General features: G+C 30.2%; 1 protein-coding gene across 6 annotated transcripts in view; it reads left to right on the top strand.

The window, feature by feature from the left end:
* Nucleotides 1–314: 314 nt before the first annotated feature.
* LOC126769866 (CAP-Gly domain-containing linker protein 1) overlaps nt 315–14,669 on the top strand; it is a 49,337-nt gene continuing 34,982 nt past the window's right edge. For 4 of the 6 annotated variants that reach the window (XM_050488799.1, XM_050488797.1, XM_050488795.1 and 1 more), the window contains exons 1-2: nt 316–568; nt 890–1,202. In XM_050488799.1, coding sequence (XP_050344756.1) covers nt 971–1,202 — 232 coding nt within the window. In that variant the 5' untranslated portion in view covers nt 316–568; nt 890–970. Of the gene's footprint in view, nt 569–889; nt 1,203–14,669 lie in introns of all 6 variants that reach the window. The other 2 variants (XM_050488796.1, XM_050488794.1) reach the window with 1 other exon arrangement.

Below are 14,669 nucleotides of genomic sequence, written 5' to 3'. Positions count from 1 at the left end.
ATATCAGGAAAATATAGGTAACAAAGACTGTTTAAATACTATAAACAATAAAATTAAATTGTCATAAAATTTGTATTATTTGTAGTTGCAAAAAGTAACAGTAAATAAATAGCATACTTTAGAAATCGTGACCATTTAAATAATATAGTGTCATAATGAACAAGTGTCAATTTTATTTCATAATATGTAATTTTGTTTCTGAACTAGAGTAAACATGCCTAAGATGAGTAGCAATGTATTACAAAATGCAAATTTGCACCTTTCAAGTACCATGCTTCAATGTATATAAAACAGTGTTGTAATTTTTGTGTTGTGCGAGTGTCTTTCTCGTTTTCTATTGTTTGATTTTTAAATATTGAATTTTATTTATATTGATTTATCATTAATATTTGAAGAGTGAAATTGAATTTAATCTTGAATAGAAAATATTTAAATAAATTTAAAAAATTGTGTCGATTTACGTGTAGTGATAACGTTGTCAAGCTCAGCTGGTCTGATGAGCGGTAAAAATTTCGCGAGTTTTTCTTAAGTCACGGAAAGCACTTTGTGCTCTATTTCTTCAGTCCAGGTATGCAGTTATATATTTCTATTATAGTGCTTGCCAGTATCGATTTATGTATAATATTTACTCGAGACGTTTATAAGATAAAGTAACACGTGAATACTTATTCACATTGTTACCATATTTCGAAAACAATAAGATTATTTGCAAAAAACGTGAATAAGATTTATTTACATTTATGCTTGCGTTATGGCCGTGATCCAGATTGCGTGTCCTCTTATTGCGCCGGAACTCGGGTATTTTTAGTTTAATAGTCGCGAGAGATTTTGAGTAGCGTAGCGATTTTGAGTAAGTTTTCGATGTTTATACTTTTAGTTATTTTAATAGATTAGCTGATTTAGTAGTCTGATTATTATGACGCCGAAGAAATAATTCGATTTAAAACGAAAGTGTAAAAAGTGCATCAAGATGAATGAAAAGTCAGAATCATCTGTGGAGGGTATTCAACCCACTGCACCATCATCAACATCATCAGAAGCAGCTTCAATAGCAAGCACTACAGCCTCAGCAATTCCAAGATCTGAAGCTGTTCGGCCTACAACATTCGCAAAACCATCTGGTTTGAAACCACCTACGAAGATAGGCCGATTATGCTCCAATTCAGCACCAAAACCTGCCCTACCTATATCACCTCGAGCCGGTGAGTACATAGAATACTTATTTTAGTAACTTAAAAATATTAAACTTACACAATACAAACTGCAATTGACAAAAAAATGTTATCATATTGTCTTTCTTAATGTTGTCTGTTTCTATCATAAACATTTTGTGTATCCTTCATTTCTCATTTAGTTTCCAATCAATTGTAAACTCTAATTGACTTGTAAATTGATTACAAGTCATTAGTGTTCTTGATGGATTTGACTTTATCCATTGAAGCTCTCATTGTCTCAATTCAAACTGTTGCTTTAAAAAGACAGAATAGTGCAAAACAAATTTTCAATGATAAAATAATTTAATAATATCTACAGTACTTATAATTGAATAAATCTTATGTTATCAGGAGCACGGGTCAAGATGATTTATTATAACAAATACCTAATTCATATTTACTTGTAAATTATAAATGTTATCAGGAATTATAGTAAGAAGGAAAATTTTAATTAATTATTTGAAGTTGCAGATTTAAAAATAAATAATTGTTATTATTTTCTAGTGATTTTGATACAAAATCTTATATAATTGTCAATCAAAGAGATTTTCCACATTTCTCATAAGAAATGGACACAATTTATTTTTTTCAGTTAATATCAGATGCGTTGGTGCACTGATTTTAATTTTATAATAATAAAGTTAATTGCATATTTATTATAGTGTATATAATTTATGCACTCACGTTTATTATTTTCAATTTTTATTAAAGAAATTAAGTTTTAACCTAATAGTTGAAAATAATATCATTTAAGATAAACTTTACATATATATGGTTCATATGCCGTATTGCATATTATATACGCCAGTTAGATCATCCCACTTTATTTATAAGTATGAGGTGCAAAAATGATGACCTCAGCTTGCTATACTCCGCAATTTGTCGTAAGACGTGAAACACGTAAAAATGTTGTCGTGATAGGACCGCACAAAAACCGGTTTGCCAATAATCAAAATTTTATTACGTAAATTATGAATTGATCACTATATTTGTATTGAACTAAAGCTTGACGATTATACGTCGAATACATGTGTTTCTATCAATAATTGAAAGAATAAAATTAGAAGTACCGAATAATTGTCATTGTTTTATATTTTAAAAGCAAAGTGAAAGTTTCACTATAAACTTTAAAATACATTGAAATAATGTTACAAAGCATGGTTTCACATAAAATTGTATTCGATTTGCTTCGGCTAACAAGTATACGCATCGATCGTCAGCCGATTCGAAGCTAATTGTCGATTTCTCCCAACATGCGTGATACCTAATGGTAATAAAATGTTACGTGCAGTTGACACGGGTGTTTGCCAATTTAGTTAAAGTCAAAGGTTTATGGGTTTGTTCACCTTTCCAAATAAGAATTTTAAATAAATAAGACGCTCAGCTCCACGTTAATGTCAGCGTTCAAACCTCAGAAAACCGTACAGCGCTATTATTAGAAGACATTCACATTGCAAGTCTAATAATAAGTATATGAAGGACAAGGAATGTTATTAAGATCTTAGGTTGTACGATGAAATAGCAATATTTTATTTTGAAATACTACACCTTTTTTTTACCTGCGTAAACGTGTCATTTCTTTCTGAGGGATTAAAAAACTTTGATAAAAAGTAAATTACATATTTGGGGTGATACAGCAGATGTTAAGAACGGTGACTTTAAATTGCCAATTAGACGGTCTTTAGACTGTTAGGGATTTTGGCACGATAATTTTGTCTATTTGAATTTGGGAATCGTGTGAACTAATATGTATTTACTATTTGTATACTACATAAATAGGTACCTAAACCTACTTATAGTATTCAAAATGATACATCCGCTTAATCTTACTTAATTTAAATGTAAAAATTTTATTACAAAATTGTTTAAAGTACAATTAAAAAAAGACCGGTTATGACTTTCTTTACGTGGCTCTTTTGTCGTCAAATTTATTTTTATGCAGCGAGATAGTAATCCAGTTTGTAATGAAAGTAAGTTCTTGCTGTTTACTGTTTTTTGTAACCCAGATCAATAGCACTGGTACTGGCAAAAAGTTACATCCTGTTATATTATTTACTACTGTACCGGTTTTCGCTTCGACCTTCGTACGAATATTTACATAATAATACCGTTACTTCATATCGGCTAATAGGAAGCAAAGTTTGTTTAAAATTATAACTATTAAATTAATTAATTGCACTAATATTATTTAATGTCTGTTATTTGATATTAGTTTGTTTAAATTTTTAAGCGCTTATGACGGTTTATTGTTTCTCTAGTTTTTTATTTTAAATAAATCTTCTTCATAATTGGTTCAAAAACAAAAAGTTGAAAGTAAAAAAGTTTTTAGTTAAAACACGATAAATATATTATACCGTATTTTATTTGTGAATATTCGTCAAGGTAGGCTGTAAGCAGAAATACTTATGTTTGTTGAAATTGTTGTGCTTATCAAATTTCATTCGTCAAGTGCTTAATTAACGTTATTACTATTATTTATGCGATGTTAACAAAGACTTTGTATGTGTGGTTATTTTTGTTGTTAAAAAAAATCTTGGAAATCAAGCGAAGTGACACCTACCGGGTCCATTCTAAACCATCCAGGGCTCAAGCCCCCACTTAAACTTAACACGAAAAAAATTATCGATATTGGTCCAGCCGTTTAGAAGGAATTAAGTGATATACATACGTACATAAGAATATATATCATGACCTAAGTTATGGACCCAGCCACTAGGAGAGGTCGTATTCACTACTGACGTGTAAAGGCGTGTAAATGTATGTATTTATAGCAACTAAGGAAGCTGTTTACGTCATATCCGGTTATAATTTCGTAATTACAGTCCCATTGCATCTTGTTCTCTGTCGTTTAATGTAACCGAATCCGCCCATTTGTTGTTTCCATCGAATCTACTTACATAGTACAACTGTCATATACATATATAAATGCATTTCTAGTGCTCCGAAGTACGAAAGTAAACACATTTTGATGTTTAATGAAAGAAATTCATGAAAAGCTTTGAGCACTTTATCCTTGCCTAGGATTAGATTACTTCTAAAGACCAATGATATTATTAGTAACTTTGGCTGCTGAATTTTAGTTTTTTTTTATTTGCATAAAAAACCCTCAAAAACACATTATGATTATTTTACTTTATAATATTAATAAAACATTAAATGATAAATGGAATATTTTATTCAGTTTTATCAAAAACAAGTTTCGAATGTCTTGGTTTTATCTATATACTAAATTCAAGGACTCCGGAGTTCGGGAAGACAGAATTACAATACGAAATAGACAAGGCCAATATTATCAAACAACTGACTTTATTGCCGTTTATCATGGAATTTCGTTATTTATCCAACCCCCACGTTGGTGATAATCGTGACATTATCTAGTCTTGATGCAAATAACAATGACAGTTAATAAGAGACGAATATAACACTTTTACTTTTAAACATTTATCAAATAATATACTTATTTATATAATATTTATAAAATAAATAGCCGAGAACACGTGAATCTTAACTGATGATTGCTGGTACAAATCCAGGCTTTACTAAACGTCCATGCGCTTAATTTGTGTTTATACTGGTTGGTATTTTACTTTATAAAACAAAAAAGACGTTAATTTTGACATCTTGCGCATTATAGAAATTAAAAAAAATCTTAAAGGTTGTTTTAAAAAAGATAATGACGTGAGTGGAACGTGTAGCTAATTGTTCCACATTTGCATCGTCAAAAATCATGCAAAATCTCTACTTGTAACTGTCTACGCTTTGTCGTCTAAGGCTTCAGGCACGTGTTATTTATAATTCTCTTTAATCTTTTTGTATTGTCGTCGTCTCTTTTCTGATTTATTTTTACAACAATAGAAAATCGTCTCGTCTAAGATCAATTTATTATGTACGAATAGATTATAATTTTAGATATTTGAAACAAATTTGCAACTCTGTTGTTGTTCTAGAATTAACGAAACTTTATTATACCTACATTAGTTAATTAATTGTGCGTTATATATGTTTTATTCATACTATAATATGAAGTTTAATTAATATTGCATTTAGTGCGACAAAATTGTATGTATAACTTAAAACGATTTTAGCCGTTTCTCTTGTTACTTTCTAAATTTGTTATTTTGTTAAAACATCGTAACTCACATTTCTTTATACAATGTCATCGCTTCGAAGCATTAACAATCGTTAAATAAGAGATAACGTTGAGTGCAAAATTAATCCCATAATGAAACGCTTTATATATATTTTTTATGTTACTAACAAGTTACCGGTATTTTAAACTCCCTTGCCATTTTATCCTTCCATTTTATTGAAGACCTATAATTTCGTCAAATTGTTTGGGCTTCATTATACAATTAAGTGTTAGTTACATTGCTTATTATAGCTGTTTGTTAGCAGATAGTTAATGGTAAATTGAAGATTTTCTATTGTCTATAGCATATTCCAACCACACGAGGAGTAAAGATAAATAAACAACTTTGACATTTTATTGACGCGACTACACCCTTTTTTCATTATAGATATATATATATATATATATATATACTGTTATGTTATATATATATATATATATATATATATATATATATATATATAACATAACAGTTATTAGCAAATCGCATGGAATATTTGAATCTAAGGTTTGTTTATCTCAAGTTCTTTAATTGGAATTGGCTATAAATAACGGACAGGGTGTGAAAACGACAGATTGTATTTCAATAAAAAAAAATAAGGGTCAATTAGACAATTTTTGACGATTCGTTTTTCTTAATATAGTTGCCAAACTTAAGGTGACAAGATGAATTCATATGTCTATAATATTATATACAAAGGTTTATGGATGTTCAACTTTACTAGGTATTTTAGTTCAATATTATTTGTATTTTATATAATGTTATTTTTTCCCCTTTTACCTCCCGATTCCCACCCGACGCAAAGCTGCCCATAATGCAGGCTGCATTTCCGCGCTGTATGGCAATGGACAACCTCTGTGCCAAGTGAGACCCGGTGCGACTGTCCCCTCTCTCTAAGAGACTACTAACTAGGTATTTTGTAGAAAAAAATAACCTTTATACATCTTAAACACACAACAATACAGATCATAAATATTAATAACACCGAACAAATTAATATTTCCTTCACAATGCTTACAATAAGGATGCTTAAAATAGTAAGATTTCAAAGAATAGAATCATACGATCACTTTTGTGTTGTAAATGACAAGATGCGATAACCCAAATGTACCTCCACGTGAAGATTTACGTTTAAGATATATAGGTCGAGTCGGGTCATTTATTTTCATGCTTGTTTTGCCATTTTAACGCACCAACAAAATGGCTGACAAAGATTTACCACTCTTCTCAAACTTAGGAACCGGAAAGCGCTTCATAAGTTTGGAAAATTATAGAATGACTTAAATTAGACTTGCTTCAACTTTAATTCATTAAAGTGCAGCAGTTTCCTAGAGGGAGTGCTAGACATTGTGGGAGGGGAGCGTGTTTGGTCAGGTTCTGTTTGAGCTTCGAACATGTTTTAGTAGTGGTTTTTGTTACTAAGAACACGTTAATGAACTAATTGAGTGTTATATCGGTTAGTTCGATTAAGAACTGTTTACTATAGTAGTTAGTCAACGAAATTACGGCTTCGCATGTAACTGAAGAATTGTTCCACATTACTTTTATTTAAGACAAATTGGTTCCCACGGTTGGCAACGCATTATCAATGTGCAACATGCCTAAGCTTTTTAAGTTGTTTATTGCTATGGGATATCTTATCTACTTTAAAAGGAAGTCTCATTTACATTTGATCACTTTAATGAAAATACTATGATTACATAAATTTTCATAGAAATTCAAACAAAATATGAAGTAAGTTAGTAGATTTAAACTATTTGTACGATATTTGAAACAACGGTAATGTCTAGTTCTTATTCTCAATTTTGATACCGGGTAGAATTCGTACACAAGTAAATTTAGGGTTCGCTGGTGAAGGGAATGCTGGTTGACATTTTCCCAGTGAATAGGAATTGCGATCCAAAGGGGAATTCCCCTGAAATTCTTGCCACCATTCCGCGTCGTGATTTATACCGCAACTATTATTTATTTTATTTATATATACTAATTTAAACCCCGAATGTAAGTAAATAATTCTTATGTAAATACAAATATTATATTAAAAAATGAAACGCTTTTTATATTTTAATGCTAAAGTAATAAATATGCGCGCTTACACATTTCAAATATCGAAATAAAATGTGTGTATGTATTTTTTATTGACTTTAATAACGTTAATAACGTATATAAGTTTATTATAAAACAAGCGATTTCATTTTATTTATAATATATTATATTATGTCAATTATAAACAAAATTTTAGCTAACCTCTCATTAATGCAATAATTAAATGCAATGTCAGTATGTTGCGACAAATCAACCTTGAACCGAACATTTGCGTGTAATATTAATATTATATATCTACCTGTGCGGTAATTAACAACAGATCGGGTAACATTAATTTTCCTCTTTATTATCCCCTTATGCATATTAAAAAGCTCATATTTGGTTGATACGTCATTAAAACTTAAACGTAAAAGTTATTTAGAATAAAAAATGGCTACGGATTCAACGCCTACGTTTATATTATATCTGACTGTACAATAATATATAAATGTTATTGTTTATTTTCTTAACCTTTATTAAATTGTTTTTTATTATAAAGCCATAAATAGCAACAGATTTAAGAAAATAGGTCAAATAGCATTACACTCTGAATGTGATTTATGTTAAAAAAACGCATTTGTCTTTGACAACTTCAAGGATTTTTTTTACGTTTTCTAACCAAACTGGTCAAAATGCTGTTTGTTTACCACTTGTTTCATGTTTTATTTATTATTTCCATTATAGTCTTCGATTTATTATTTCCAACAAAACCTTCAATCAACGGTTAATAAAATATTTTTTAAATAATTTGAAAATGGTCCTATATTTTTTTTTAATTATAACAGAAACAGAAGTTTAAAATGAAAAATTAAAACAAAATTAAATACAAATATGCAATTAAAATTTTAAAAAAAGGCTACTTAAGGTTAAGGAGACTAAGTTCTCGATTTAAATTCTCGACTACTGAAAAAAAAAAAAAGATATTTATAATAAAATAATAAGTAAAGCTACTCTTGTAATATCGTTCATTATATTCTTATCATAATTACAATTCGATAGACTTTGCTATTGTAAACAGTTGAAAGAAATACTATTAAACGACGATGCAGTTGGTGAATTTCAAAAGGTCATTTGTACGACAAATTAATTGAAAGGACTGTATAGTTCTGCGTCGTGACTGGATTGCATTGCCGTTTCACTACTAAGAGAATGTCTATTCTTTACGGTACTTGATTTATTTTCAATGGGATCGTGATATTCAGTTCTCTATCATGGTCTACACTATCCTAATAATATATATATCCTAATAAATGTGTACCTATACGATGAAAACAAATGCAAAAATTAGGTAATTTATAAAACCTTGTCAAACACACTGTGACTGACTAAGCATTATAGTTTATAATGGGATATTCCCAATGAGTTGGAATCGAGTTGTGACATGAATTTTAGAACATAAAGACATGGTCATAAGATGGTCCACAGTCATAGATCACGAGACTTGGACCGAAGATCTCGGGTTCATATTCGCACAAAAATCTCTCTAATGGTTAACTTGATTAATTTGATTATAATTCATTAGAAACGCAGTGGTAAGAAAAGCACTGTGATGTATTCTGAGACGTTTTTATAAGCCAAGTTGCTGTGGAGCGACTTAGTAAAACTCAAACGTTCTGCTAGAGAAGAAAGTAAACCCTTGTCAAGCAGTAGGATATTCGAGTTATGTTACATAATACGTATATTTCCCCCATGGTGACGTCAATAAATGCACGACTATTGATTTTACAACATGATTCTAAAAAAAGACAGCCTTGTTTATAAGGTCATTTAAAAAGCCACATACTAAAATCATTGACTAATCTCTGTACAATTACATGATAATAACAAAAACTGGGAATGTCCAATGACTTTCAACCGGACTTGGAATCGAGTCATGATATTACTGGAATATATTGTGAGACGACATCGTTTATCATTCAATGTTATATACATTAATACGATAGGCGTTTAACGTCAAATACGACTCAATTTAAGAATTTTATTTTTATATTTAAAAAATAAAAAAGATAATAAATCCAAAATTTTATGAAAAATTGATATGAAACTTTGAAGCTATACTGAACCCAACGCAAATATAACCGTTAAAATAAATTTTTAAACAAAAAAATATACGTAACGAAAAATTAAGAACTTTTTTTTAAGTCGTTTAAAAAAATGTAAAATAACTAATGCGGAATTAGAATTCTTATAGAATTTTAAATCTCGAATAAGAATTAATTTGATGAACAATCTATATTTATGGAGAGTCTTGAAGCAAACTTATTACTGGTTGAAGTGAAGATGATGACAATTGTTACGAAAGAGCTATCGTAAGTGGCTTGACAAGTAAACAGATAAGGAGATAAAGCTAACCTACACACACGACTGTAGTAAATTAAAGATAACTTGGTATGAAAAATTACTGAAATAATGTAAAAAAAACACGAGCAACACAAATAGTTTTTGGTATGATATTTGTCACTGTATGACAGTGAGTATATTTTAATAAAACTTGATAAGTGGAATTAAGATATATTTTTATTTATTTCGTATTTATTAAAAAAAAATTAGCCTTTTTGCATTTATCGAAATAAACATTCTACGTAAATGTCAGTAATTTATCTTTATTGTTTCCAAGGTAAAATATCGAATTCAAAAATATAAAAGCGTAGCAAAATAAAGCGTTCCCGCATGGAAAAATATTCGTTTCGCCAGAGTAAAACAATCTACAAAGTCGATGTCTGCTTCACGACTACGATATCGAGGTTACTGCATTAATAATGTCAAATTCACAGTATCAATTTTGTACTATAGCAGTTTTTTACAATAACATGCGACTATATTCTTAGACTCCATATTTTTTCTTTTTGGTTGAATGAAACCTTGTTGAATGTTGACTTTATAACATTCAACTAGTTCCTTCACCGGATACGAGATTCTATTTCCTGTGAAACGATACTCCCGTAACTCGAGTATGTTGAAATCTTTACTGGAAAGTGTTACGGCCTGATCGACGCAGGCGTGAAGACCCGTCATATCAAATGCATGGAAGCCATCATGGAAGCCTTTTGGGATTCACATGTTTTATTGATTCAAGAACAACGACTGGTTTGTCAGGAAATCATTAATTTATGAAGATTTGCTTTTATAATTAAGTGGTTACTTTCTTATACGATTATGGCAAATACACTATTAATTTTATTTTAATATTAATATATTTTATAATAATTAATTAATTTTACAAAACTCTATAAGATATAGATTTTTTAATTTAAACTAAATATCAATATTAGATTTTTAGAGAATCTGCGTAGAAGAACCCGTTGATTTTGTAAAAATACACACTGTTATTGCATCAGGCAATAGAAGCTAAAACACTAATAAAAAGTTTAAGTGTCAAGCTAAATAACTTTTTTCCATCGAATACATGGAGCGGAGGCCCTGCTCTACTTGTAAACACGAGATCCCTACGTGACTCCAGGCAAAAGCGGTGACGCTCAGTCATACCCCAGTGCTTCCCAGTCAAAACACAAGCTAACTTCAACTACACTGTCACACGATACCTAAATTTTAATGCTGAGTTTGTCAAACTACAAAACGACGCGATTGTTTTCATATAATCATGAGATGTCGTAATAAGCGATGAGACAATGAGATGGTTATAATTTGCACGTTTAGCAGTCCTACTTACATTAATTATATCAGGGAAATTCAACGTATTATTTTTAATGAAGTCTTTTGTTTAAAAACAGTAGAAGTATAAATGGATTTCACGAGAGCGAATTTAAATATTTAAATAAAAACCTACGCTTATTTTGTCGTTGATGAAAATAAGGTTTCATTTTTTACTATGAGCTTAAAATACGTTTAATAATATTATTTCAGATATAGCAGTTCAAAACAAATAATCTTATTGTTCGTTTATATTTTTTACAAAGTGATCGGTGAGTTTTTTTGGCGGTCGGATTTTTATAATATTATAGGCGGTCATATTTTATTTCATGTATTCAATACCAGATATCAGCAAAAAAACAATATACACACTCATCTATTTATATTGTAAACAATATTTAAGTTTTGTTATTTTTTGTCCAGAGTCATAATCGCAGTAACTACTAATCATATTTACCTAGAACTTTTACAATTTGATAGGTTATAATTTCCAAATGAATATATAAAATTATTTAAAAAAAACAACATACAGAAACAGCAAATTTTAATGGTAATATAAATTTGATTAATTTATTGTAAAGTTTCAATTCTCAGCTTAGTGGTGACTTATTGGAGAGTCCTATGTCCAGCAGTGGACGAGAACAGGATGATGGTGATTAATTCTTACCAAACTATATAACAGAACAATTATAAACGGCGGAAAGCCTTTTTCTAACTAGAGCCTTCTTCTAAATAGGAGAAGGTTTAGAGGTCATTCCACCATTGCGGCTTGCTTTATAAACATGCGGCAGAATTTCATCTAAAACATGCAGGTTATCTTCACATCAGCAAGAAATGAATTTAAGCGCATGAAAATAATAGCTTGCTCCAGTTCGAACCCGCAATCTTCGGTTAACATTCACTTGTTTTAGCCACTAGACCATTTTGGCTTATTCATTCGATTCGTGAATGCAAACTTTAATTGCAATGTTATTTTTACATAATATTCCGGATTTGGGTTGCGCTAGTTAACCTCGATAAGTTTTATGAAATCAGCGTTTCCTCTGAGACATAAATACTATCCCTGGTTTGGAGAGTATTAAATGGTGCACGTACGTGCCTTCCGCTGCGAACTGTGAGTCAGCGATTGTTTGAATTCCGATCTACCGGTCACTGCTCCGGGTTATGTCAATAGCACAGATGAGATAATCTTGTGTTAGTTTTGCGAACAAAAATATTTTCTTAAACTTTTACTTGGACCTTAGAGAAATGCTCTTATATTTTAAATTGCTACTTTTGTTTACCTTAATATTTTTTGGTTGTTGGTTTGTGAGTATTAAAAGGTCGTTTTGAAGTGCAAAATTTTTATGTGTAAGATATCAGGCGCAAAAAGGTTGCGGTTTTGTTACAAACACTTAATTGCAAGCAAGCTTTAGGGTTCTGTCTATTGTTTTTTTAACGTTTACACCGTTTTCGATATTTAAATTAATAATTAGTTGTATCGATTTTCCGACGGTAAATGTAATGCTATAGTCGATGTTCTTTGATGTACGCAACGCATTAATTAATTACTAACTATTATATCTCATATTTAAAGTAGCGTCAAGTTTTACTAAGATTATGAAATGAATATTTTTATTGAATAACTTTTATATGTTGTTCATTAGGATAGCAAAATAATAATGCATATAATTAATCCTTCGAAAAATAAATATATTGAACAAGCTTTTATTTAAATATACGTAATGGAATATGCTATAACTAATCAAAAATAGTAAATATAACTATTAAATATAATACAAGAATATAAAGTATATTTTTTTTTATAGAATAGGAAGGTGGACGAGCATATGGGCCACCTGATGGTAACTTTTGTTCTTATTATTGTTTAATTACTAAGGAGTGTACACGTGGTATCATGATTTATGTATTCCAAATTCGAATAAAAAACATTGTGTTTTTGTGTATTTGTAGTGAGAAGTTTTTTTTTTACTCTTTTTTTTTATAGAATAGGAAGGCGGACGAGCATATGGGCCACCTGATAGTAAGTGGTCACCAAACGCCCTTAGACATTGGCATTCTAAGAAATGTCAACCATCGCTTATAGCCAATGCGCCACCAACCTTGGGAACTAAGATTTTATGTCCCTTGTGCCTGTAATTACACTGGCTCACTCACCCTTCAAACCGGAACACAACAATATCAAGTATTGCTGTTTTGCGGTAGAATATCTGATGAGTGGGTGTTACCTACCCAGACGAGCTTGCACAAAGCCCTACCACCAGTATATGCTATATTTCAGCTTAATCGGTTCGGTAAAAGTGTTTTTCAATTAAATAGGAAGTTTTATATTATATATATAATAATACTAACTTCATTATTTTACATTATAGATGATAGTTAAAATTAGAAATGTAATAAAAAATACTTATGTATTTCTGATTAAAACCAACCAATCGCATCGTAATAGCTATTATAATGATCATTATGTAATGTAATGGATAAAAGGCAATTGAGATTACAGATTACACTTTTAACGACCGGTATCTGTTATAGCTACAATATCGTTGCTATAAAAGTACCTCACAAACTTTTTTTATAGAATAGGCTGGACGTGCAACGTGCGTGGTCAACGCCAATAGACATCGGTGCTGTAAGAAATATAAACCGTTTCTTACATCGCCAATGCACCGCCAACCTTAAGAGCTAAGATGTTATATCCCTTGTACCTGTAGTTACACTGGCTCACTCACCGTTCAAACTGGAACACAATACTAAGCACTGCTGCTTGGTGGTAGATAATGTGATGAGTGGGTGTATTCCGACATTCTTCCACAAAGCCCTACCACCAAGTAAACATAAAACTCAAATGATTAGATTTTTAAAAATAAAATACGTATTACTTTTTAATTTGACTGTTTATTAAACACGTTCGTACCTACGACTGTACCGATCGATAAGATTTATACCGTTGAAATGTAATAAATGCAAATTGTAACTTTAAAAGTAAAGCTTATGAAAAAAAGAAGCCTCATGAGAAGTGCTAAATTAAGAAACATCTTACTTTCTAACAAAGATTGGAGTACGTTTCTCCCCAGACAATGTTTCGTAAAACCAAAGTACAAGGGAAAGTGCTTAAGTGTCAAGTCTTGACATAAAAACTGGTACGCTCTTCGTACTTTGACGCGTTTCCTTGACACGACGAACGTGAGAAAATTGTAGAATACAAAAGTGTGTATTTAAAGTTAAGAAATTATATATAATGGATTATAAGTACAGTCGTACCGAATATTTGGCAACTATTCGATACTCGATGTGTTCGGTTTTTGTTTTGATCCGACCGAATACAGAATACTAAATATTATTCGACTTATTGAAAAAAAGATATATTTTTAAAACAGGATATTGTAAAATTTAATAGAATGTAATTTTTAGAAATAATTATTTTCCTTAACGATTCAACCAAAATTATGAGCTAATAAAATAAAATAGTAATGCGATATCCTCGAATATACTACTAGAAAATAAAAGTTGGAACGCAAATTGATTATAATTAAATTATAAATAAATTCATTAAAACTTATTCATTAAAGTAATTTTCAGTCTAGGT

This window comes from Nymphalis io, chromosome 8, assembly GCF_905147045.1.
Source record: "Nymphalis io chromosome 8, ilAglIoxx1.1, whole genome shotgun sequence".
Taxonomy (NCBI): Eukaryota; Metazoa; Arthropoda; class Insecta; order Lepidoptera; family Nymphalidae; genus Nymphalis; species Nymphalis io.
The sequence above is the reverse complement of the archived record's forward strand: the minus strand, read 5'-3'. Positions and strand labels throughout refer to the sequence as shown.